At 40.7% G+C, this 26531-nt stretch overlaps 2 protein-coding genes across 3 annotated transcripts; one reads left to right on the top strand and one right to left on the bottom strand.

The window, feature by feature from the left end:
- Positions 1 to 1544: 1544 nt before the first annotated feature.
- On the top strand, positions 1545 to 16017 carry LOC109985680 (MAM domain-containing protein 2). 2 transcript variants are annotated; one of them, XM_020636073.3, is made up of 15 exons: positions 1545 to 1809; positions 1932 to 2042; positions 5893 to 6182; positions 8119 to 8203; positions 8394 to 8531; positions 9028 to 9305; positions 10279 to 10372; positions 10821 to 10964; positions 11726 to 11845; positions 11968 to 12116; positions 13578 to 13674; positions 14181 to 14339; positions 14461 to 14714; positions 15517 to 15601; positions 15683 to 16017. In XM_020636073.3, exons 1-15 carry the CDS (start codon positions 1707 to 1709, stop codon positions 15727 to 15729), a joined length of 2154 nt encoding a protein of 717 aa, XP_020491729.2. In that variant the 5' UTR covers positions 1545 to 1706; the 3' UTR covers positions 15730 to 16017. The 2 variants fall into 2 exon arrangements, with proteins under 2 accessions (XP_020491729.2, XP_020491728.2); XM_020636072.3 differs by having other exon boundaries at positions 1546 to 1809; positions 11947 to 12116.
- A 933-nt stretch (positions 16018 to 16950) lies between these two features.
- On the bottom strand, positions 16951 to 25787 carry slc30a5 (solute carrier family 30 member 5). Its single transcript, XM_020636096.3, has 16 exons — positions 25282 to 25787; positions 24364 to 24486; positions 23820 to 23886; positions 23605 to 23690; positions 23406 to 23493; positions 22800 to 22887; positions 22592 to 22668; positions 22324 to 22494; positions 21202 to 21487; positions 20139 to 20347; positions 19587 to 19744; positions 19371 to 19500; positions 18844 to 19096; positions 18539 to 18765; positions 17369 to 17497; positions 16951 to 17227 (listed from the first exon to the last, which is right to left on the bottom strand). Exons 1-16 carry the CDS (start codon positions 25350 to 25352, stop codon positions 17057 to 17059), a joined length of 2334 nt encoding a protein of 777 aa, XP_020491752.1. The 5' UTR covers positions 25353 to 25787; the 3' UTR covers positions 16951 to 17056.
- Between the last annotated feature and the right edge of the window lie 744 nt (positions 25788 to 26531).

Here is a 26531-nt window from a genome sequence, read left to right as displayed (position 1 = left end):
ACTTTAAAGCACTTTCTAAAATTAAATGGGAAGTTTGAAGTCAAGTTGTTTGAAAATAGAAATCCTGCACAGGTTCTCAAACCTGAATACTCACTGTTTCCATGCCAACCAAAACCACCTGCAAAACAATGAAAAAAGTTATTCATAGAACTGTTGTTACTGGGCTGGCTATAGCTCACTGGTTTGTTGGTGATGTGTGTGTGTACAGTATGAATGAGAATAGTTGATACTGATGGACACTTTACATAGCGTCCTTTTCCATCAGTGTGTGAATGGGTTGATGTGATCGGCGGTGAAAAAGCGCTTTGAGGAGTCAGAAGACGAGAAAAGTGACAAACTTCTGGCTGCTCAAAGCGCTTTTGCACTGCAGATCACATCAACCCATTCACACAGAGATGGAAGAGGACGCTATGTAAAGTTTCTAGCAGTATTAACTAATTCCATTCAAACACATACACCACTGACGAAGCAATGGGAGCAACTTTGGGTTAAGTGTCGTACATCAGACATGTGGCTGCTGGGTCTAGATCAGCAGAGAGATCAGACTTACCGTCCACAAATGGGACAAAGTCAATACAAACCTTTAAGCTCACGATTCTAATTAAATATTGTCAGCTTCTCTTTTGAACATCTGTATAATTCAAGCGAGATGGATGCCAATTCTTATATTTTTATTTAAAGAAGGACACCTTAACTTTACAAAGATGCACCCGTCCATCAGTGGCATCCAAACTCAAATAAATACAACCCTCGAGTGAATGAATCTTTGGGCTGATTTGTCTGTCCTATATATAGTTGGATCTCCTAAATGTAGAAAATAAATCTTAATTTATGGGCCGCTTTTGAAGAAGCCTTTAACAGCTTGGTCAAACACTCTTATTTTCTGATTAGTACAGTTTTGTTTTTCTATATTTTTTGAATGTTTATTTGTAAAGGGACACATATGGAGAAAGTAAACTGATACCACACACTACAGCATTTAAAGCCAAGGCTTGTTTGCATTGCCTGTCCCTAGATGGGCTTTTTAAAATACATACTTGTTGCTAATGGTTGCCATGACTCAAAATTAAGGGAACACTCCCCAAAAAGGGATGAATAGCTTTGACCTTTTTCCAATGCCATAACAGGGTTGCCCTTGAGCAAGACAATTAACCCCTAACCCTACAGTGTCTCTGCTTAGAGGACAATAAATCAGACTGTCAGTGGAAAAAGACTGCTAACTCCTGCACAGTGAGACCGTAAAAGTAATAAATCAGCCTCTATTCACCATGTTGATGCTGAAATGAACTTGATTTAGTTTCTTTCTTTTGAAAGGTGACTTAATATTTTTTATTCCTCCTTTTCTTCCCCAATTTGCTCTATTACATCATTTCCCTTCCTCACTTCCCCCACTTAGTTTTCTCACCAGCCTCCCCCCACCTCTCTTCCCTTCATTCCCTTACCCCCCCCCCCCCTCTTCTCCCTCACCCGCCTCCCACCATCTCATCACTTACCTTCTTTCTCCTCCTCCCTCTCAGACTTCTCCAGTCTCTCTCTCTCTTTCTCCTCCTCCCTGCTCTGCCTTCCAGACACACAAACGTCCTGACAGAGAGTCTGCAGTGTGCTGCCAGTCTGTGAGCTGGAGAGACACTCAGACCAGAAACACAAGAAAGATCTTTGTAGATCAACTTTTCTTGTAACTTTTTGTATTTTTTCCCCAACGGTGGATGCAAAGAGAAGACCTACTTTTACTTTTCTTATTTCCTCAGGCGGTTTGTTTATTTCCACAGAGAGCTGCAATGCTTCTACTCTACCTCCTGACGTTTGCTGGTGAGTTCATTACAGCAGCAGCGCCAGTGCTGGTGCATGATGGCATGTTTCTGTTAATGCCAGATGCCATGATTCATACTTACCATTCCTGCTCTCTCCTTCTCTCGTTTATTCTCTCAAAGCCACCGTCCAAGCACAAAGCCAACTGTTGCCTGGCTCCTGCAACTTTGAGTCCAACACCTGCGGATACACATCAGATGCAGACTTCACGAGCTGGACCCTGCACAAAGACGGTACTGAACATTCCAATGGAAAACACAGAGCATCCACAGTCGTCAACATTTTGAAAGTAGAGCTAGTAGAGTTTTTTGTGGCTATGTAAATAGCAGTTACATGTTTAGATGTGATGCTGCAGATGTTTTGGTGCTGGTTTTTATCATGCCACTGAAGCACAGTGGTTAGAAAAAGCCCATCTGTTCTGAATTGATTTCTGCATCTCCCAACATCTGGAGTGAATGAACTAACAGATTTAGGTATTCTCTCTGGGTTGGTACTGGAGCTGATACAGACGACTGCACACACCCATAACTACAGTATGTCAGTGTCTGTTTATCTAAAGGGGTCAAACACAAAAGTTAAAAACAGATTGGGTTCTTTGTATTTATTACTTTGTTGTAGATTTTTTTTAAATGATTCCACTCCTCTCACACACTCTCTGTTGCTGTATCTGCACTGAGACCGGGCTGCAGATGCATCTGAAGACAAATGCCTCATATGTTGCAGGAGCAGCAGGATCCCATCACACTGGTTGTGACATGAAGAGAGGCTTGCTTTTAGAGGCTGGGGTCATGTGAACATTACAATAAGACTCTCTTTGCTCTTGGACCTGCTGTTATCTACACACAGCCCATCCCTAAAACCAATAATTGTGCAACAAACCTAAATCTGTCTGGCCAGTTCTGTAGGAGTTATGATGGATGATGGTCCACAATCGATGCAAAACCTGTTAGGATTCCAGGTGCTTTTTAAAATGTTGTGTTAAAATGAGTGAAGTGCAAACTGAACAGAAAGCAAAACAAAGAAGAACAATAGAAATAGGGCTGAACGTTTAAAGGACTGCATTAATAGAATTTTAAAATGGTTATCATAATAGTCACATCTCAGATTGAAAATTAAAGTGACATGGGCATGTACTAAGAAATGTTTCAAGTCAAACACCAGACAGAATCCTGTAGAGTCCCTATAGAAGAGGGTTAATATGACACTGTGCAAGAAAGGTACCTAACGCTCTCAAATGTACTCTATGTACGGAGATTGTAAGTATGCAGTCTTTGCATTTGTTTAAGAGACAAAATGTCCCTAAGCCATTGAAAGAAGCAGGATGGTGAGGAGAAAAACCACTCCTAAATGCAGAACAATGTGCATATTGTGCAACAACTTAAAAATCTCTGCAGAGCAACCAAAGATAGCCATGTTGAATATTCTTTGAAAAAAAAGCGATGTTATCCAATAGTTGCATAAAAAAGGGCAAAATACAGAAAGATGTTCCAGTGAACCTTCAGCAGAGCAACACCTTCTGTGTCATTTACAAGACACTGATTGATATCATGAGTAGAAAGAACAACACTGAATCTGTGACACTGCCACTTCCCACTCCTCAGTGAACTTGACTCTGTGTGTAATCCGGCCCACATCCACACTTCCAAATCCTCTGCTAATCAATCAGCAGACATGATTGAACAAAAGCCAAAATATTTATGTTCTTACTGTGACATAACATATCAGCGTAAAGGATAAGATAGATAAGTAAATAAACAATCTAATACCATAACCCTCAAGATGTGGATCATTGCCCCACAGTATAAAACTTTTCTATAAACCTCTGATGTACCCTTACAGAACAGAATGAAACTTTATATTCACTTGCAATTAAAAGTAGTATAACTGCTCTCCTGTGTAGTAAAGAAAACTACATCAATAAGTAAACAGTACAAACATAAGGGGGTGCGGGCAGATGTACGCCAACACAAACACTTGGAAGGAATCTTGGTGTTCATGTGTTACTTTTAATGACAGATGTCCTTTTCTATTGGAAAGGTATCCTTAAATGACTTCTTTCCCTGATTCCTGACTCTATCCACTATCCTATCTCTACAACAAAGGCATAAAAAGCCCAAAAATAAATACAAAAGAAAAAATCCAATAAATAGAACAAAAAAAAAAGTATTAACTTGACCTTCAAGGTCAATGGTAGCGGAAACACTGTTGTTACTATATGGGAAATATTTTGGGATAATTTGCAAATCTTTGAGAGAGTGACAAAGGAGGATTAGTGACAGATCTTGCGGCTTAAAACCTCTAAAGTATCCTCTGACATTAACTTATGTACGGCTACTTGTGTCAAAACTTTACTAGTCATTCAGTCCTTTCTATACCCATATCTTGCATCTCTTGCAGCCCATCATTATCACATGCATTCATTATAACTACACAGCAGCTACAACACAAACAGTCCATGCAACAGTAAAAGTGAAGTTTCTGTGTTTAAATCTTTAGGATTATCAGGAGAGGTGGTGGCATTTTATGCAACTGAACACTTCTATTCACACGATGGTAGAACAAAATAAATCAAATGTAGTATTCTTTTAGTATTTGTTCTAATCTAAGGTACTGATTTCATACATTTTGAAACAGTAACTAGTCCGAGAGAGGGATTGTTGGTATGCATTACATTTCTATGCATTTGTTCTGAAGTCAATATAAGCATAGTACAGAATGTGAAAGCAGGTGGACACAACAAGCCTTGCTCTCTTTAAAAAATCACTAACAGAGGTTTTTGGCTGAGTAAGGCACTTTAAGTATTTCTTATCAAACAACAGCCTGAAGACTTGACATGTATTTTATTGTGTTTTTGAAGTGGACGTAGTGAAGGTACTCCTTTCACCCTACACAGAGCGAGAACTAATTCATTCTTAATACTTAAATTGAATGAGTTGAAACAAATTGTTCAGGTTGTTCAAGTTTAGTTGGTCAGTGAGCTCACTAATGACTTCACCATCAACTTGTCAGACTAAGTAACTCTGCTGCACTAGAGCTGTCAAATCAAAACTCAACTCTTAATGCCATCAACATCTAACTGATTGAAAAGGCAGATTCCTCAATCATAACCATGTCCTGCAGCTCCAGTAGCCTCTGCAACAAAAATCTCCCCATAAAGACTTTTCCCCCCGTAGTGATCCTTGCTCGCACTTGTCTGGAATTTGCTCCGTTGTCGCAGCACTTTTTACTGTCAGTCTTTCCTCTGCGATACTTCAGCCACTTCTCTTTTCCTGTTGCTATTGCCGCCGGCTTGTTTGAAAAGGTCAGTGTGGTTTGGAGTGGTAATGGTGTGCTCAGCTCTCGCTCATTTGTTCTCCCCTCTCTTGGTTTCTGCAGCACAGATGAGGCTGCAGGAGGAGTGAAGTCATGTCAAATATATGAGCCACTTTTTATGGACTTTGTTTTTGAGTCCAAATAAGGCATTGATACTGATTAAAACAAGAAAGTAGGCTACGTTGCTTCTTACTTAAATATAATAAATTTAGTTTATATTTAATATTTGAATTCAAACATTTGCAAACGAGTGCAGTATGTTGCCAGAAGGAGCAGAAAAACATCTTGAGTGAAAAGAGCTCTACAGTGAGTGTGTGTTAGTTTGGATACATGTGTTTGTCAGGATAAAGGAGCCTCAGGGCAGCAGGGCTTTCCACGGGGACAAATAATAAATGACAGACGGGTAAGGAGAGCTCAAAGGCCCCTGCAGCAGAGAGGAAGAGTTGCTGTCATGATGGGAGCTCTGAATTACTGATGAATAAGGCTTTATCCCATCAAGTTGAGCTTTTATTTTTGCTACAAATAATTGTTTCATGAGTATCAGTATCCAGTATTTAACATGTGTTCTCCCTATTCTTCTACCCACAAGAGGAACCTCTGGTGTTTTCTTGACAGAAATCATCATTTTGGGATTAAAGAAAGATGTGCATATTTTGCAACAGAGCTTCTTGTGTTTCTTTTTTAAATTTAAGTGAGGAGAAAACTTTCTCAGATTTAGAACTTCTGTTTACAAGTTGCATTATCTCAGCTGCTCATGTCTTTTTGTATCAGGGCGTTTTGTTGCGGTGGATGCAGCCCCAGCGGATGTTCAGGATGATGAGACAGCTGCAGAAACTGGACCGCAGAAAGAGACCATAGGGGTCCTTCTGAGCCCGGCTCTGGAGCAGGGCGAGTGGAGCTGTCTGAGGCTCGTCTATCAGATCACCGGGTCAGGGAGCCTGACGGTGCTGCAGCGCACTGAGGGGAAGAGCTTCGACAGGCCACTGTGGAGCAGCCAGGAGTCCTCTGACAGCTGGGTCATCTCAAGCATGGACCTGCAGAACAACACTGAGCCTTACACGGTAACACACTCCCAAGTGTCTTTCATCCTTGTTTGATGAGGAAACTAGCTTCATGTGAAAAACAAGGCCAAAGTGCCTCTAATGGGCCCTACAGGTTGTTTATGTTTAAAGCATGCAGAGAAATAATATTCTCAGAGTCTTGCATGGCACCCAAAGTTAAATGTTTTTGTTACAGGAAGCACTAAATGAACGGCTATTAACTATGGGATCTATGTCAAATGAAACCTTTAACTTTAAGATATTAAATGTTGGTGTTGGTTCACTACATCACAACATTATTTGGATTCAGACAGAACACAACTGAAGCCCATTTCTCACTGGTTTCTCACTATAACTTGTAATATAACAAGCATAATGTATAAATATTTTGAGCTCTAATCAAAAGTATCAAATGCAGTATGTCTTCAGTGAGTAGTAAACTGTCCAAATCTCTCTCATTAAAAAAGATAGCAGAGATTTAAAAAAACCAAAAAAAAAAACAGTTATGCTGCTGTTGAAAAGAAGACAGATATAGGTTGACATAACACATGCAGGCGCAAAGTGAGGCCATTATGATGTGTGTGTAAAAACACACATATTCACTCACACACACATTGTCCAAACACTCTGGGAACAGTGCAGCCCATGTTTATATTATGTGCAGAGGCAGAGCTGAGTCTGACAGGGTCAGGACCTACATAATGGAAAGTCAATGTCTGTACCATGTGAGGGCCCCTCAAAGCATAAACCAAGTCTATTTCAGACCAGACATTTAAACTCAAAGACTGATAAAAGCTTCTTTCTATTTATTCTCACCTAACACAAACACACCACCTCTTCCTCCTCGCCCTCAGGTCTAACTGAAGTCTTTCCTCTCATTTAACAAGAAATGATTAAACATTTTGGAAATGTGTTCTATTGCTTTCAAAGAGCCAAAAAAGAAAAACTCTACCATCCTCACATCTGTGTGTTCAGTTTCTGGAGTCAGACGTTGCTGGCTTATCTTACCATAAAAGCCTTTTACAGATTGTGGTTCTGCAACGGCATAATATTGGTGTCCCAGTGGATTTACACTGCGTAACGGCATTGCAGAAAGTTGAGAGGAGCATGAGAGGCACCGTGTTTGAACACACAGAAGGAGCTTCACACACACACACACACACACACACTCAAGCATGCATACACACACAGCGCTGCTTCACCATGCTCGATCTGACCATACACATTGCCTGCGCATTCCCCCCTTTACGCCTCTGTTACTCACTAGATGGCTGATGATGATGATGATGGCGATCAGGGACTGAACTTCTTCCCTCCACCATCCTGCCTCCATGTGTGACACACTGCAGACGAGGCGTAACAGGGGCGTCAATATTCTGCGTTACACACAGACACTTGGGGGCAGCAGTAGCTCAGTCTGTAGTGACCTGGGTTGGGAAGCTGATGGTCGCTGGTTTAAGTCCCGGTTGACCCCAGGTAAGGAAGCTGTTCTGGTAGCCGGAGAGGTGCCAGGGTACTTCCCGAGTACTACCAAGGTGTGCTTGAAAAAAGAAATCTGGATCAGATAAAGGGCCGTTTATTTCAGTGGTGGAGACCAAAGTGAAGCTCAAAAAAGTTCTATTAATCAGGCTTACGTTGTTCTGTGTCCACTGGATGTTATTTAAAAGTATGTCATTGTTTCATGTTTTAATCACCCTTCAACCTCCACTCACATGTTCTCACATGCTCAAGCTCTGACCTCATGCTTTTAAAAATGTGTTTCTTCTCCATCTTTCTGTACGTTATTTCACATAAAGCCTGGTGATCACTGGAGCTTTAAAATAAATTAGATTGTTATGCATTTCATGTATGTGCTCTCTCTGACCTTCCATACATTCACTCTCCCTCTATGATGTCATTCCCGCGTCAATCCATATCATAGGTTGCACGGTTCGACTGAACATGTGTTGTTGATTAGGTCGTGATTGAAGGTAAACCTGCAGGGAGCCCTGGGAGCAGCGTGGCCATCTTTGAGATCCACATCAGCCCCGGATACTGCCTGGGTCGGTGATTTCACACATACATCACTCAAACATCTTTCTAAAACCAAATAAAAATCACATATTCATGGAAGGATAAAGACCATCTGTGCTCACTTGGGATCGTATTATGTTACAGCAGCATGAAGGCATTCTAACCCACACACATAACGGTGGTTCTGTTACTGATTTCTCTTTTTTTTTCTGCGTCTAGATTGTGATTTTGAGGAGTCTCACCTGTGTGGATACAATAATCTATGGAACGCAAATGTAAACTGGTACGTGGGAGGTGGAAGGGGCCAGCTCCTTCACAACAACATACCAAACGACCACACATACAACAACAAGACGGGTGAGTAAGGTAATCACATATCATACACAAAAAGGTCATTTTATCCAGTGACTCAGAGCTCTTTGTGTTTTTATCTCTGAGAGAAATGAGCAGACGGCTGTCTAAGAAGAGTTATCTCCACAAGCAGCAAATTGGTCAAACTAGGATCAATATTGGAGATGCTTTTGAAATATGTAGAGAGGTTAGAACACAGAAAGGTTTACAGACTGATGCAGAGCTGGATAAACACTGAAGCTTCAGGGTCCACCACATGGTGACCTGCATGCGCCTCAACTCTAGAGAGGAGGGGGCGGGGAGACAGCTCTCTACAATGTTTGGAATTTGGACTGCAGTACCCATTTTAAACACCAGGTGTCAGAGTTACATACTGCTCCTTTAACAAAGCATTTCCAAAAGGTCTCACATGTGTCATTGTAAATGACTAAATCAGTCTATTTTGGTATGAGTACATTTTGAAGTTCCCGAATCAAATTTAACACCCTCACTTACCTCTCAGGTCACTTGATGTATGTGGACTCGATCTACGCTAAGACCTTCAAAGAAGTGGCCAAGCTGATTTCTCCGATGACGATGGTGCCGATGTCCGGCTGCCTGAGCTTTCAGTACCAGCGAAGTGAGGAGAGAGGAAACCTGTTCTCTGTGTTCACCAGGGACAAACTGGGTCAGTACCAGGAGCTGTGGAGGGCGGGCACAGAGAACCAGAGCGACTGGAGCGGGACGCTGGGGGAATGGATACCTGTGCAGGTGGACCTGAAGGCCCCGTACTCTGTACAGGTCAGTGTGAACGCAACATGCAGCATTGATCTGATTTCATTCAGAGGTTACACTGGGATCATGGTTTACCTGATAAAAATGTAGAAGTATTTATTTGACTTCTAAGCTACTTGTGTTTTGTTTTACACAATGACTTACAAAATCAAGGAAAAGGGGACAAAGCATCAAACTTTAAACAGAAAATAGATGATAACAGTTAAAAATATAATCTCAAAACAATCTAATTCCTTTTCCCGCACATTTGTGAGGGAGAGGTTCCTCTCCCACACAAGCGTGCTTGTAACCCCTTCAGAGACCACTCCACTACCAAACAGAAGTAATCTGGTCTACTGTTAATTTTTTCAGTAATTTGTCCCTACCACAGCCTTCCTTCTATTACCCAACATAAGCCGAAACACAGTGAGCACAGCTTACATTCATAGTTTTAATTATGTTAGTTTCTGTTCATTTTTTGCTGACAATACAAGTAAAAGACAATTCTCTGGTAATTTAAAATAAATACTTTAATTACAGTTAAATTAACATTTAAAGTGTGTAATAAGATGTCTTAGTCGGGTATGTAAAGCATCTGCAAACAACAACAGAAGAACAGAAACCACATGAATTATAGTGAAAGTAATTTCCCCTGAAATATTGTTACTGAATGTGGAAAATATTTTGTGAGACTACAGGGCCAAAAAAGAGTCTCACAGGTTGACAGGATAACCTGAGAAATGGGTCGCGTTAGCCAGCTTGTAATACTTGAGAGATTTTTATAAATCCTTTCCTCAAAAAGATGCTCTTTGCATCGTCATTAATAAAAATGGACCCTTCCCCTTTTCCTGCTTTTATATCCGAGCTTGTGCAAAATAAGACAAAATAATTGTGAGAGCTATTATCTCAACACTGTACTGGAATGCACATAAATGTGACTTCTGTGTGAGGGTGATGACGGCATGCATCTCTGTTAATGAGTGTCTGTCTGTCTCTCCAGGTGGTCTTTGAAGTGGCCTTTAACAGCCCGAGAGGCGGACGCGTTGCAGTTGATGACATTTCCTTTTCTCCAGAGTTTTGCAGCACGGACTCTGGTGAGGAGCAGCTGTTTCTTCTTTTTTATTCTACAAAGGCTCATGCTTCAATTAGAAGAAAGTCTTGTCTATGTTGCAATTATAAGCAACTGCATGTATTCCAAGATATGAATATGTTATGATTTCAGAAGGACTCAAAGCTTAATGTACCATCAGCAGGATACAGAAGATGACATTAGAAACATTAGGATATAAAAATGTCAAGTTTGTCCTAAGTCCAATAACCTTTTCCAAAAGTTCAACCTCTAAGCATGAATGAGCTTTTTATATTTCACAATACACAAGATCACAAGGGTCAATAAAACTGCAGGATTAATTTCCTTGAAACTATGTCAATCCTTCACAAATGTCATACAAATCTTGCTGTCAAATAAGAATTATTTAAGCCTGAGCAGTTTGTGTCCATCCATCCACATCAACATGCTGATTCCACACATTTGTCCCACAGAGCCGACTTTCGACCCCTCCGTGGCTAACTGTGACTTTGAGTCAGGTCTCTGTCGGTACACTCAGGACCAGGTGGTGGGCTCGTGGAAGAAGGTGTCTGTGAAGCCGAACATATTCAGGAACGGAGATCACACCACAGGAGCAGGTGGGTTAAAATGACCTACACATCCAAGTCAGTTTACAGGGCCTTAGGGGTCGCTTCTCCTCATGTGGAAAAATGCTATAAGGCTTGTTCTGGCTGCAGAGGTTGCTGTGAGAAGTCTCATAAATGTCCACAAATGATCATTTGAGAAGATGTGTGAGTTTGAAACTAGAACAAATCTGGGACAACGGGAAGTGAGAATACTAGACCTCTGTACTGCAGCCTTCTTATAATTACACTCAATATGAATGACAGATGCATCTTGCCAAACAAGCTAGAGCCAACATTAGCTGATGAATGAGCATTTGCTCCTCTCTGACAACACCCTCAATAATCGTCCCTAATAGCTCAGAAACAATGCTTTGGTGGGAAATGATTTCATCATTCTGCTGCTTTTAAAATGTTTTCTCCTTTCTTAGCTTATTGTTTGGTTGTATAACATGTTTACTTGTGTTTATTTAATGCAACCACAAGCAGCCATCAGCTGTTTTCATAGAACAAACTGTCACCCCCACTGCATACATTTTTGATCACATGTAAGCCATTCAAATTTCATATATAAGGGATTAGGTTGTGGTTGTTTATTTGTCAGATTGTTTTGTTTGTTTGTTAAAGTACAGTTTTTTTCTTAGGCTAAAAACGTTTTGAAAATGTTGAAATCAAGATAATTACAGGGTGCGAGTCGTGATGGGAAAATTCAAAGACACCAGACTGTAAGGAAGAGAAAGTTTTGCAAGATGATGATGGCCTTCTTCATGTTCCAGGATCTTTCCTGTTGGCTCACTCGCGGCTGAACCCTCAGTCCGGTTACGTTAACCGTCTGATTAGTCCAACTCTCCCGGGGAACATGAAGTTCTGCCTGAGATTTTACTTCTCTCTGAGGGGTGAGTGCCCCCCTGAAATCTGTCTGGATATGTGGTGCTGTTTGTGACTATATGTGTGTGAATCCTCTGCTGTGATTTATTTTTGCTGACTCACCAACCAGGAATAACTTTGGCAACGGCAGGTTTCAACCAGACAGACCGAGCTCTCGCTGTTTATCTGCAACAGCAGCAGCAGAGCAGCAGCCAGGAGAAGATCTGGACCCAAGGAGAGAAATCCAGAGGAATCTGGATCGGAACAGATGCCACCTTCCAGACATCAAAGCCTGCCAAGGTCAGAGGACAGGAAATGGAAATATTACATCAATCAGTATCAGAATAGAGAACCAGACGATATGGAACAGATAAAAGAGAGGATAAAGGAAGGTGAAAATGGAAACAAAGAGGGAGTGAAATTATTAACGAACTGAGGAGGGAAGAAATAAACAATCTGATGAGTCTATGAAGGAAGAGAGATTCAAATGAAGTGGGGCTGATTATTGAGTAAACATGTGAACACATGACGAGGGAAAGGAATGAATAGACGGCGATGTAAAGAAAAATAAACTTCTACATGCAGGGAGAAAGTTGAGGACAAAAAAATACTCATAGTATATGAGCTGTGGCTCAGTTGGTAGAGTTGTCACCTCTCAACCTGAAGGTTGAGGGTTCAATCCCCAGCTGAGCAACATGTCCGATGTGTCCTTGGGCAAGACGCTTAACCCTGAATTGCTCCCGCTGCTTCAGTGGTGGTGTGTGAATGGATTAGTTACTTCTGATGGATGATACTACACAGAGATCATCACTACCATCAGTGTGTGAATGGGTGGGTGTGACATGTAGTGTAAAAGTGCTTTCAGAAGACTAGAAAAGCACTATATAAGCTTAAGTTCATTTACAATTTACCATAAAAAGATGGATGACAAGAAGCAATAAATAAAGGCCTAAGAAGAGTAATGCTAACATGATTATCTTTATCAGGTTTATTAGGCATGCTAACATTCGCTAATTGGCTCATTTGTGCATGCTAAATTTGACTTAATGAAAACAGATCAAAGTGATAACTCTCCCACTAAGGCTAATGAATGTTAATGGTCATGGGAATCTATTCAACAGCTGTTCAGACATTTCTGTCTGTGCCCGAGTGTTGAACTGATTGATTGATTTTCGAGCTACTCTTCTAAAAGCACTTCCAAAGAAAAGATAAGCTACTTCAGGAACTATTTAGGGGGCACAGATGGCCTAGCGGTTGGGTCGAGCCCCATGTACGGAGGCGATAGTCCTCAAGGTGAACGGCCCAATTCAAGTCTGACCTGTGGCTCCTTTCCTGTAAGCCATTCCAAACTTTCTCTCGCCTATTCACTGTGCTACCAAAAAAAAGGCAAAAGGCCCCAAAATAAATCTTCAAAAAATAAAGGACAAAACAAAAAAAAATACCTCAAACACAGGGATTGTCCAGCAGATATAATAAATGAAAAAAGGAAGGAAGAGAGGAAGAAATGAAAAGAGTGTTCTGTGTGTTGAGCTCTGGACCGACCAGACAGATTGAACAGATCTGGAAAGGGCTCAAAGACTTCACCACACTGATCTACTTAAAAACATTCAGTATTTCATTGATCATTTCCTTCAGAGTCTCACAACAAAGACTGTGTGGGTTTGGATCTGTCGATGATTAATAGCTTTAAGACTGTGAGATTTCCTCTGAGATGTTGGAGCTGGTGATAAAGACTTCTCTGCTGACTGTCTCACTGTTCAGGTGGTCTTCGTCAGCACCTGCAGGAGCTTCTGGGACTGCGGCTCTGTGGCTTTAGACGATATCAGTGTTAGCCTCGGAGACTGTGAGCTAACAGCAGGTAAAAGCATCAAAAAAAAAGTTTCCCTTAGATGAAGGCAATAGTTTTTATTTAATTGTAAAACTAAAGACTAAAACTAAAAAAAACATTTAAATGTGTTATTAGTCAAGACCAAAGGCAAAGTTTATTGGTTTCTGTCTGTCCTTGAGGAAACAAGACGATAAACAGACTGAGAAACATGTGGAGGGAATAATTTAACACATGGCACAAACACCCACTTAACTATGAGGATAAACTGATTCAAATTGAGAGTGTCAAAGGGCCATAGCTGAAGGATTACAGAAATTATAACACAGTTTGACCAAAATGATAAAGATATGTCAATTTTAAACCTGAAGGTTAAGGTGGACGTCACTCGTTGGTTTCTGAACAGTCGTTTTCAAGCCCAATGAGACGGTCACCATATTGGAAATGCTGAGTGACTAAAGAAAAGTGCCTTTCAGGTGATTTTCAGAGTGTTGTCTATTAGAATAAAAAGTGTGAACTTACACTTCATTTTTCTGCAGCTTCGTTGTTGTCGTCTCTCCCGGGACATTGTGACTTTGAAGCAGGTCTGTGCGGTTACACTCAGGACAAGCACAGCGATGACGCTGACTGGGAGTGGAGGAGAGGACCCACCCCGACATCATACACCGGACCCAGGGGAGACCACACCACAGGACTGGGTGAGGGTTCTCTTGTCAGAAGCTGAAAAGTCCTGCTTACATGATTAAAAGTACACAGGCTCACACAGCATTATTAAAACAAACTCAAACAGCTGTAATCACACACACGTTTGATTGACAGGATACTACATGCACCTGGAGGCGTCCCCCTTGCTGCCTGGTCAGAGAGTCCGACTGTTGTCCTCCGTCCTGAGGGGCTCCAGGGGGCCTCAGTGTCTGCGTTTCTTCTACCACATGTACGGCTCCGGCACGGGACAGCTCAGCATCCGTCTCAGCAAGGACGGAGAGGATGTGTTGCTGAGACAACTGAGCGGCGAGCAGAGCATCGCCTGGCTGAGAGCGACGGTGGAGTACCAGAGTGACAGCCAGCATCAGGCAAGAGTGCATACAATAATGACTCCTTCTGTTTGAGATGTAAAGACTCGAAAAACTGTTGTAACATACGCGATAACTCAAGTATTGTACATAAGTGTTTATTAAGATCTACTTCACCTCAGGTTTTTCTTCTCATAATTTAAATTCTACCACACCTGATTCAGAGAGAGGTATTGTACTTTAATAATCCTTACAGTTCTCCTTACAGATGGACTATGAATTCAAATAGCACATTATACCCATGCTCAAATACAAAGCAGTATGGGATATTAAAGCAGTGGTTGACTTGAGATCATGCAGAAAATTGATTTAGGTACTCAAATCAGAATCTTTTTCTCTCTTGTATTATGAGCTAAGAACGGTTAAAAAAACCAAAAACTTTCTTGGCACACTCGTCCTAAGTTCCTTAGTTGAATTAACCAAGTTTTGGTGCATCATTTCTGGGGGCTAGGGCTACAGAGAGGAAAATAATTGAAGCTTGTTAAAAGATCGTTTTCAAGAATCCTCTTGAAAGTTTCTTGGATAATTTATCTACGAAAAACATTTTTTGGCTTGTTGAAGTCTTTCTTACTTCATAGTTGTTTCCATACTGATGCAGCAGCTTTAACAATTCATATTAAATAACACATCAGCCCTAGAGGTCATTTTTATGTAATACAAACTTTTACTTTTGCTTCTTAGAGAACATAGAGGTGAGTAGGGTTTTTTATTAATTGTTTATTTTTTTATGCTGAACCTTAATGTGTGTAATGAAATATTTTAACATGGTTGTTTATATTAGCTGCTCTTTTCACTGTTCCAGATTGTGTTTGAAGCCACCAGGGGCTCATCAGTAAGGAGTGACATCGCCATCGATGATATTATTTTGGAAGGTGGACCCTGCTCAGGTAAACACTCTCTCTCAGGTATTTGCTGAATAAACTGTTACAGTGTGTGACAGCTCCTTGTTCTCTTTTACTTCCTTGCAGAAATGGAGATCAAGGCCTCTGTGGGAACCTTCAATGAGATCGAGTAGCAGAGGCGAGAGGATCTGCTGCGTAGGATGCATGAACGCTGTACTTTTTTGCACATTACAGACTCCTGACTCCTACATGGTCACCAGAACATGTAGGGATGTGGCTAAAAGGAAAAAAAAATCTCATGTAGTGCTGTTTTCATGGAGCAACACATATCAGTTGTGTCATAGTCAGCATTTCTCTCTGCACTGTAGCGTCAGAGGGCGTGTTAAACTGTGTGTTTCTTCCACTTTATATGCATTAGATTAATGCCTATTTCTCAAATAAATCCAGAAAGTTAATCCACATTCGTTTTGTGTTTCTTTCTGTTGGTGACCGGCAAATTCAACACTTTATTTTCGTGTAAGTTACAGGGATTGATGCTGGTTGTAGAGGGCTCCCATAGTTATACTTGTTTGACTAATTGCAGTAGAGATATGGACAATATATGTATATGGTCATGGTCATTTCAATTCTGTAATTTACTTTAGAGACATTTTACACAGCTGAGAGATGAAGTTAGATATTTAGTTTTAAGGTTTTGTTACAACTAAAAGAGAGAACTTTTTTGTCCTTATGAGTATTGCTTCAATAAAAACGGGGGTTACCTCACAGCGAGGAGGTTTCTGGGATGTTCTCCCTGTGCATGTGTGGGTTCTCTCCGGGTACTCCAGCTTCCTCCCTCAGTCCAAAGACATGCTCGTTAGGTCAACTGGTGTCACTTAAATGTGTGAGCTTGGCTGGTTGTCTGTCTCTGTATGTCAGCCCTGTGACTGACTGGTGAACAGTCCAGGGTGTACCCTGCTTCTCGCCCAATGACAGCTGGGATCCGCTCCACATTCTGTAACTAGAGCGAATGGGAAAAGCGGTATAGATAATGGATTCAGTAAAACGACTTGTAGCACTTTTCTAGTCTTCTGACCCCTTAAAGCACTTTGACACTTTACGTCACATTTACTCAACATTCACATACTGAGAATGGACGGTTATAGTGCCCGTCAGTATTAACTAGAGCCATTCATTGACATAACACGGGGAAAATTAGAGGTTCGGTGTCTTTCCCCAAAGACATGTGGACAGCAGTAGCTGGGATCGAAGCACCAACTTCCAAATTGAGGGATTAAAGATCTATAACACTGAGCCACAGACGCCTTTATTATTCAGTTAATAATAGAGTTAAATACTGAATGTTTAATATTCAGTATTTAACTTTATTTACGAAAACAGGTGACTCAGGTAAAACCAATATATTCAGATTTATTAGAACCACATACACACACATATACTGTACATTTCAATGCAAAAGAGTCTGAATGTCAAGTTTCATTTGGTCCCAAAAAATGTTCTTCACATGATACACGTCCCATCTTTCAGGTCTTTCATGGACTCCATCTGCTGAGTCATCGCAAGAACTTCATGAAATCCTGTGCTGAGTCCAGACATGTGCTGAAAGTACGCCTCCTTCTCCACCTGCACCGACAAATTATTCACCCCGGCGTCTTTCAAAATGGCCGTCACCTACAGATGAGGGGAATTAATCATTACATGGGAGCGAACAATGACCTAAACTGAAAAATGTCCCCTTTAGGGACCAGTACCTCAGGCCTTTAAAGTTTGGCCCTCAGTTAGAGATCAGATGGGCAACAAAATATTCTGTACCTGCTGTATGATCCTCTGCTCCACCACGTCTGACATGATCTGGAGGTGGATGGTCCCTGCGATCATGTTGGCTGAATGTCTCCAGAAATGAGGATCCCGGAAGGACAAAACTCCTTCAATCTTCTCAATCTGAAACAACAGTTTAGGAAAAAAATGAACATCAATATTTTTTAATGGTAGCCAAGGTGAATACGTAAGTAATTGCTCCAGTTCTTTTTTGGCATAGCCCCTCCTCCTTAGAGTCGATGCACACATGGGTTCACATGTCAGACACTGAAGCTTCAGTGTTTATCCAGCTCTGCATCGCTCTCTAAACCTTTCTGTGTTCTAACCTCTCTCCATTTTTCAAAATCATCTTCAATATTTTTAGGTCGTGTACAATCACTTCTATCTGAACCAGTTCTCTTGGGGAGGCTTCCATCACTCTTACACTTGTTGGTTTGCCGTGATAACGGCTCTCAACGGCCGTGTGGGGTTGCATTTAAACTGCCAACGTTCTCTAATCAAAACAAATCCAGAGAAGCCAGCACTTCAACATAGTATGTTTCCTTAATGTCTGATGATATAATAAGGTCATTTTATGATTTAATTCTGTAGATGTCTTACAGATTGCTCCTTTAAGATAAATACACAATCATCTGACAGTAAAAAGCAAATACCTTTGTTACAGATACATAGCCTCCTATTCTTTCTATACTTAATACATGTTCTGTAATATCCTGCTCATTGGTCGAGGTAAAACGCTATCATGCATGCAACCGATTTTTAAGTTTCAAAGATATTACAAGCAGGGTAATATTTGATTCAGTAAGTTTACATGTTTTGTGTAAAAACAGAACCTTAAGAAGAACTTGATTGATCAAAAGATGTTTGCTTACAGCATCAAATAGCACTGAACTGTTATGTGACAAAATGACTGTTTTTGTCATTGCAGGCCAGATAATGGCATAGAGGTGACAATCAATATAAGACTTAAGTGACTCAAAAAACTTAAAAAAACAATTTTTGGTTTGAATTGAGCTTTAAAATGTAAAAACACAGAGTAGAAACGGCATGCTCAGCACATTCATCTGATGTATCAAAATAAAATGAATAAGTAAAAGCATTTGATTTTTTCTGTCTCCCTCTTTATAAATCTTGTTATAGATACAATGATGTGAGACTCCTTACCTTTTCCAGCGCACTGTTCAGCTCCTTCTCATTTTCTGGGGGGGCTCGCAGAAGAAGAACCTCACAGGCGTCCTTCATCAGAGGGATGACGCTGAGAAAAATGAGCGTGGCGATGAAGAGCGAACAGATGGGGTCAGCGATCAACCAGCCAAACTGACGGATGAGGATGGTGGAGATGATGACTCCAACGCTGCCCAACGTATCAGCAAGTACATGCAGGAAAACGCCTGGAAGAAAAACACTTGGGGATTATATCATAGGGCGACTTTCTTTTAAAAAGTGCTTCGATTAGCTGAATCACAAACCTCTCATGTTAGCGTTCATGCCTCCACCTCCCGAGCCGTGGGAGTGCCCGTGTCCACCATGCCCATGACTGCTGTGTCCGTGCCCACCGTGGGAGTGTCCATGACCCCCGTGGCTGTGTTCGCTGTGGGAGTGGCCGTGGTGTGAGTGGCCGTGGTCATGCGAGGAGCAGCTTTTGTTGCTGCCGTGGGAGTGAGCGTGACTGAAAGCGCAGATACCGACCAGGTTGACCAGTAAGCCTCCGACAGACACCGGCTGCACGGACAGAAACGACACCCAGAGTTAAGACTGAATCTATGATAATCAAAAATAATTGGGATGACCTAAATCCGTTTTTCAGATCTGATCCAAAGTAAGTCATTATATGCTTAATAGTTAGATGAAATAATACTTAAAAAGTACAAAGTGCAGCTGTTTTATGCAGGATGATATAAATATCAGAGGACTTTTATATCATGAGATACATTACAAAAAACACGACTACACAGTCTTCATCCATTGCATTAAATAGTAGATTCATTGTACTCACAGTCAACATGTCAGTGTTTATATTCGGAGGATCCAACACACGTGTGACTGACTCCACAAAAACAAAGAAAGCGATGACCATCAGGAACAGGCCATTAATGAATCCAGAGAGTATCTCAACACGACCAAACCTGCACAAAACAACAGAGAAATTTATTTTTTCTATCATCCCAACAACTCCCATCAAATCATTTTCACATTCTTTAATGAACTCTACCCGTAGGAGAAGATCCTGGTGGCTTTCCAGCGCGTCATTAGAGCGGCAAACAAACCAAGGACTAAAGCGGAGCAGTCAAACAGCATGTGGAAGCCGTCAGAGATCAAACCCAGACTGTTGGTCCAAACGCCATAAAACAGCTCGACAAACGTGAACGCCTAAAACAGAGAAACAGAAAATACATTGACATTTAACTGTACACACACCAATCCTGAGACTGACAAAGTGTCAGCCATAAATGTCTTCTACAATTGTATCTGTTAAGTATTTGTCATCCATATTTCTCAAATCTAAAAAAAAGTATGAAGACAAGGCATTTAAAAAAAGACATAAGGGGAGGATGTTTTTTGTTTTTGTCTTTTGCAGCTTCTTTAAAAAGTTTCACTTTTAAGAACTAAGCTAAACTTTCAGTATTGATGTTGTTTTTTTAGACCCACCATTGTTATTTTTGTACAATTATCTACGTGTTGAATTGGCCATGCGTTTACATTCTTGATCATTCATCTGATTGGCAGCAGTCAGTTTTTCTTTTCTTTCTGTGGCCGTACATACCAGATTGAGACACAGGAAGTAGAAGATCTGTCTGGAGTCGTATTCCTCCAGGATCTGTTTCAGGGACTCTTTGATGAACCGAGGGAGGGACTGTGACGTGTGCTGCAGGGCGTCGCCCATGAAGTTGTACAGAGGGGTCCCTTCAGGTGAATATCCCACCAATGTGCCCTTCTGACCTTTTCTAGACGGAGATGAGAGGATGCTGGATGCTGCAAGGAAGGAGCGAGGAGAAATAAAGGTTGGTGTTTCAGTTAGAGCGTTTATATTTTAAATTACTGTTGAGTGTAATAGTACAACATGTCTACATTCCTCTTCTTATTATTTGTCCATGTGTATCTTTATGTTTCCTGTAAAACTAAACATCAAAAGAATATCTTCATTAAAGAGGAGCAGTTGCAGCAAAATCCTGTCTGTCTTTCTGAGAGATTACTCTTATACTCATCTCTTGAAAGCAGAATGAACAGGCATGCAAAGGGTAGAGCGAGGGGTGAATGTCCAATGGTGAGCCAAATTTGAAGAAACTCTAGACCTACTGTGTTCACTTACATTTGAGAGTAATTGTGATCATACATTGCCTTTCCATGATATTATGAAGTCATAGAGAAGGTAACCCTTTGACATTTTGGGTTAAATATATCAGAAAATCCACATTTTGACACATTTTGACAAGTTAAGACCAAACAGTTTTTGAGGGATTGTGGTAGACAAACAAAAAATCTCCAAGTGGACCGTTTGACTTTAATACCTTCAGGCATTCCTGTGATATTACATTAACAAATAACTGGAATGCCACCCTGAAACGGTTGGAGGCATTATAAGCAGGAAAATAAAAGTTGACAGTAACACAGCTTGTTTCAGCTTTCAGTGAGAGTATTGACATACAGAGATAAATCTGTATGTGCATTCAGAAATGTTTACCTTGGGCTTGGTAACACTAACAGAAAGCTGGCCCAGAGTTGTCTTGACTCCAGAAAGATGGATCATTTGGCGTAGGTTTTAAATAACTACTTGACACCATCACTACACATCCATCATCCTGCTGAGTCCCACAGCTTTTACTCACACATGATAAAGAAGACGGCGCTGACGATCACTCCTCCAGAGAGCACGTGCTCTGTGCTGACCTGCTGGGGTAGGCTTATGGAGAGCAGCTGGTCAGTCAGCGGGTGAGTCCAGAAGTTAGCCAGCAGGAGGGCACTAAGGAAGAGGGAGATGGCGCCGTAGCGGGCACACCTCGGCGCCTCCATCTTAGCGCTGCAGACAGCCTCAACATAAAACTCCAGGATCATTACAGAGAAGATGATCATCCCGAACGGCAGGACAAGTGACGACCAGGATTCTACTTTACTCTAGTATCGAGAGAGACGTAGAAAAACAGGCAGACTTCAAAAAAAATAATAATCTGAGTATAAAAAACACAAAGAAGTGGTAAGCAACATATAAGGAACATTATTATTATACAGTGCATTGTGTAGTCTTATCAATACAACACAATGCAAAGCAGTCAAATAAACCAACAAAGTACCAACTCTGAAAATATGATAGAGGTTAGATAGAGTCTTGATAACATCATTAAAGAATTAACATCAAACGCATGGAAAGAAGATTTATTTTTGTGGTGGTTACTTTCTGGAGAGCTTAAAAAAGATCAGGACGACAAATCTCTCTCTGTCTAAATCTCATATATCTACTACATAAATAGGGAGGTGGCTCTGTGAAAACATCCAGTTGTCACAAAAACCCCCGGGGACAACAAATATCCACAGCAAATACAAATAAAATACGGCTTGATAGACGAAACTGTTGGTCACAGAGCATCTTTTAATCAGCAGGTTAATAAAGGAAAGATCCGGACTTTCTTAAAAATCGTTACAAAACACATTGTGTGGATCATAAATATGGTCTCAAGGTTCAATGTTATTCTAGAAAGTAGATGTCTTGTTTTGGATCAAAATGTTTGATAATCAGAGTAAAAAAAACATGTAAGGCAGCCATTCCTCTGACCTACACTTTGTTACTTCTTGAAATAACATGTCTGGTTTGATCTTTTTCTTCAGTAAACACTAATTTCCCCTGGAAACATCTCATCTCAATATGTCTTTTTACTAATTTTCTCCAGCTTTCTGTGACTCTTGTTAGCTCTCTGAAAGGACAAATCATGAATGTAAAGAGTTTTTGCACTTACGTCTGTTGTTGCTGATAGCACGATGACCCAGGGCAGCAGCACCACAGCAGACACCAGGTTGTCTAAGGCATAGAGGCGTTTTGCACCGCCAAGTTCAACAGATAGTTTCCTGGAGGCCGTGTGGAAGCCCACCTTCAGGCACAGGGAGACCACCAACAGCACTACACCACCCTGATGGAGGAAATTCATGAAGAAAGCAAAACAAATGTTTCACCGTGCTTCTGAAGGCAGCATTGAACATAAAATGTACTGAGTGGGTTTTGCTTACTTTATGATCTGCAACCCCTAAAAATGCAATGGCAGTGTAGAGGAAGTGAGTGAGCGCGCTGTCATGGTGTCCCTCAGCTGGTTAAAAGACGAGTTAAGGCAGATGCTATGTAAACACAGGAATATTATAAATAAAGCACAACAAAAACAGAGCAGACCAATAACAGAACAGACGTAAATGCTGCCCTTCACAGGGAATGAAAGGATACGGTGCTCAGCCATCTTTGCCATGAGATCGTCGTTGTCAAAGAGCAGAAGGCAGATAACAGCAATGATGAATAACGCTGCTCCTCGAGTCTGCCCATAACCACAAACAAACAGAAATGAATTTAAAACACATCTATCAAAGTGACATATTCATCTGAGGCAGTGTTTACAGGCAAGCAGTTATTAAATATCTTATATCAGGCACAAAATGCAGCAGATAAAGCAAAGTTATGTGATTTTAAGCATGTTTTTAAATGTGGGAGTCTCTGCCTCCTCACAAAGTTTCTCCCAGCAGATAGCAATGAACTATTGTTCTATTAAAGATGTACTTTTTCTGTTAAACTCCAGTCTTATTTTCAGGCTTTTGGCCATCAATTTTATAATACAATGTAAAATGCACTTAAGAAGTTTCCCTTTTGAAACTTTTCCATGTTTATTTTAATCTACCAAAACACCAAGAGCAATTTCTTGTATGTTTAAACATTCTGGACAATATACCTTATTGTGATTCTGATTCTGCTTCATCAAAGGCCCGCAATGCAGGAGACGCTCGCAGTCAAACAGTCAGATTTTGAAATAAATTGAGGTTAGCTTGTGTGACCTCCTACCTTGGATGGTCCCCCTCCTGAGCTGGTGAACAGAACCCCGAGGAGGGCAAGAACCACCACGTCACTGTGCTCAAAAAGTAACAGCGTCCTGTAAAAGACACAATCCAGAGTTTTAATGACAACCTGAACACATCTTGAGTCTAAATGAGCTCATACTAAGACATAAAGTTAACAAAACAAAAAGTCTAACACACATTACCTTAGAGGGCCACAGAGGGTCAGGCCAAAGAAACCCAGGAGGGAGATGATGCAGCTGAAAACAGCATGCTTTAGTAACTTTATCCACTGAAGGAAACAGAAATAAAATCAAAAGAAATTAAAGTTAAGATAAGATCTACAGAGAGAAAATGGTAAAAACAACAACAACGTTTTACTGTAATCATCTGGCTGCAGAGGGGAAGATTTACAACACACCTGTCTTTTTGAAATGGCTTTTCCTGAGGAGAAAGGCTTTTGAAAGAAAAGCAGAATAACAGCACTCCTGGGAAAGAGAAGGACAGCAGTTAGCATGTTATCTCCAATGACAACACCAAAAATACATTACAGTCAAGTGAGCCGTCTTTAGCAAAACCCCGGTCAGGCCAGCCGCCACTTGAAAAATGATGTGTGTCTATACCGGGTTTACGGTCCCTGGCTGTAGTCCTGAGAATATTTTGCAGATTTTCCTGTATAGTTTTTGAGATCATTAAAGGTAAAGTCTGCTCAAATTGCATTAAGACACTTTGATATTTTAGTCATATTTGATGTTTTGATATTTTATTTAGAAAAATCTGTCACAGGTGATGAGAAACATAGAGACGCTTTGATATTATTATTATGTTATTATTTGATATGAGACGTGCATCATTTTTCAAGCGGAGGCTGGCTTGACTGCATGGTAATAAAACAAACACCAAGTTAAGGCTGACCACGATATATGGAATGAAACTAAAGCAATTAACAACGGAAGAGTACTTACCCTAATTTAAGTATGAAGATGAACTGCACAATGTGAACCACTTTGAGGATATCATAAGATTCAAAGATCCCCAGGGCCTTTAGGATCTTTGTAATAATGAGTAAAACTATATATCTTGTTAACCTGAAGAAAAAGGACAAAGACATATATTTCACAACTGGAGATCTGTCATGTTAAAGCCTTTCCACAATTTGCACCAGTATCCTAAATATGTCTGAAGAAATCAGCCAATTAATCACAATTTCATTTATATACTTTTATTGATCCCGCGAGGGGAAATTCGATTTTACACTCTGTCTAGTAAACATGCTACACAAACATAGGCCGAAATACACACATGCACAAACAGGACCCTATGGACATGCACTAATGGAGAGGTCTCAGAGTGAGGGGGCTGCCCACAGTGGGCGCTCCTGAGCTGGTGGGGGGGTTAGTTGCCTTGCTCAAGGGCACCTCAGCAGTGCTCAGGAAGTGGACTGGCACCTCTCCAGCTACCAGGCCAATTTCTGGACTTTGTCCGTGCCGGGACTTGAATCGGCAACCCTCCGATTCCCAACCCAAGTCCCTACAGAGCTACTGCCGCCCCACCTGAAAATGTAGTAATCCAGTAATCATCAAGTTAATATTAAACTGTTCTTACTTCTTTAAAGTAAGGATTCAATGAGTTTTCCTTAAAATAAAATATTATGAATCTATACAGAGTTTGTAAACAATACATTTAACAATGTCACCTTGGACAGTGGACACAGGCATTGTTATAGGACATCTTATTAGTTAGACATACATAGAAAACATGTAATTCCTGATATAAGAAGCAAAATACTAAGCATACTTTTGGACCTATTCTAGAAACATATGACTTCATTTGAAGCTACTATAATGATATGATTTCACACAGGTGAACTGAACTGTACGTACCTAGAGTTGGGTACTTCCACCATGCCCAGCTTCCCTCCTGACAGCACGTTGCTGCTGTATTTATCTTCCATGTTTAATCTTCACACTCGACCACTTCAATTATGTCCACAAAAACAAAAACCTCTCTGTCATCTCGACCCTGAAACTGGTGGTGTGGTGAAGACCATGACCAGTCGGCTTCTGGTTGTAACCCAGTCTTTCGTTCAAACTTGCTGAATCTATTAAATTAATTGTAAACAGGGAAACAGCATACAGTCAGCTGTCAGTCCTCTTAGCCTGTAAGCTAGTTTAGCAAGCCGGTTAAATGAGCACTTTGTATCGTCAGTTTTGAGCTACGACGCTCTTTAAGAGTACGTTGTACGTCAAACAAATGTTTTTGGTCCTAGTCGAGTTAAATAATTTGCGAAATGTGGGTTAACTTCAATACAATACCAACTAGAGAGTGAGATTTCAGGATAAATCGTCCAGCCTGGCCAAAGAGCCACGGCACTTCCGGACACGGTAAACATTCCACGTCACGTTGCGCCTGCGCAGTTCAGACTTCTGCGCTGATGATGGTGGGAGTTTACTGGCTTACCTCACAGAGCAGTGGTGTCGAGTGGTGTCCAAACTTTTTTTCTTGCGGGCCAAAATTGTTGTGTTAGAATCACTCGCGGGCCACAGGTTTTGTTTTTTAGAATATAGTTGAAAAAATAGTAAGTCTTTGTAGATCAGAATCAAAAGGCTTGCTAAAGAAACCCTTTAATAAAAGGAAATCAAATATTTAGATTTCTTCGTTCTACTTCATTTGTATTTTTCTCAGAATCAAGTCTGTAACGTGGTTCATTTTTTTGGAAAAGCTTTCTGCATTTAGCTCAGGTCATTAAATGGTTAAACAACAGTCCGCTTGTTTGCAAAAACTTTTTTTTTCATAGTTTACAAAAAAATGTGGAAAATAGTAAAAGCTGTAGATTTAAAAAAGCAACAACATACATGTTACTGAACATTTTCTATTTTAGGAATATTGTTCCACCCTTGTTAACATGAAAAAGAAAAATAAGATAATGTGCCAATCTTAATTAAGGCCTCGGGCCAAAATCTTCTGATTCTTCATTTGAAGTCACGGGCCGCAAAAAATCCCCTCAAGAGCCGCAAATGGCCCTCAGGCCACACTTTGGACACCCCTGTCATAGACTGTGTATTATCAATGTATTTAAAGTCTTTGGCTTACCTACATGAGTTCAGTTTATTTTACTCTGAATTACTTCATT

Source organism: Labrus bergylta, chromosome 17 (assembly GCF_963930695.1).
Source record: "Labrus bergylta chromosome 17, fLabBer1.1, whole genome shotgun sequence".
Classification (NCBI taxonomy): domain Eukaryota; kingdom Metazoa; phylum Chordata; class Actinopteri; order Labriformes; family Labridae; genus Labrus; species Labrus bergylta.
Note: the sequence above shows the minus strand (reverse complement) of the source record. Positions and strands in the feature narration are given on the sequence as shown.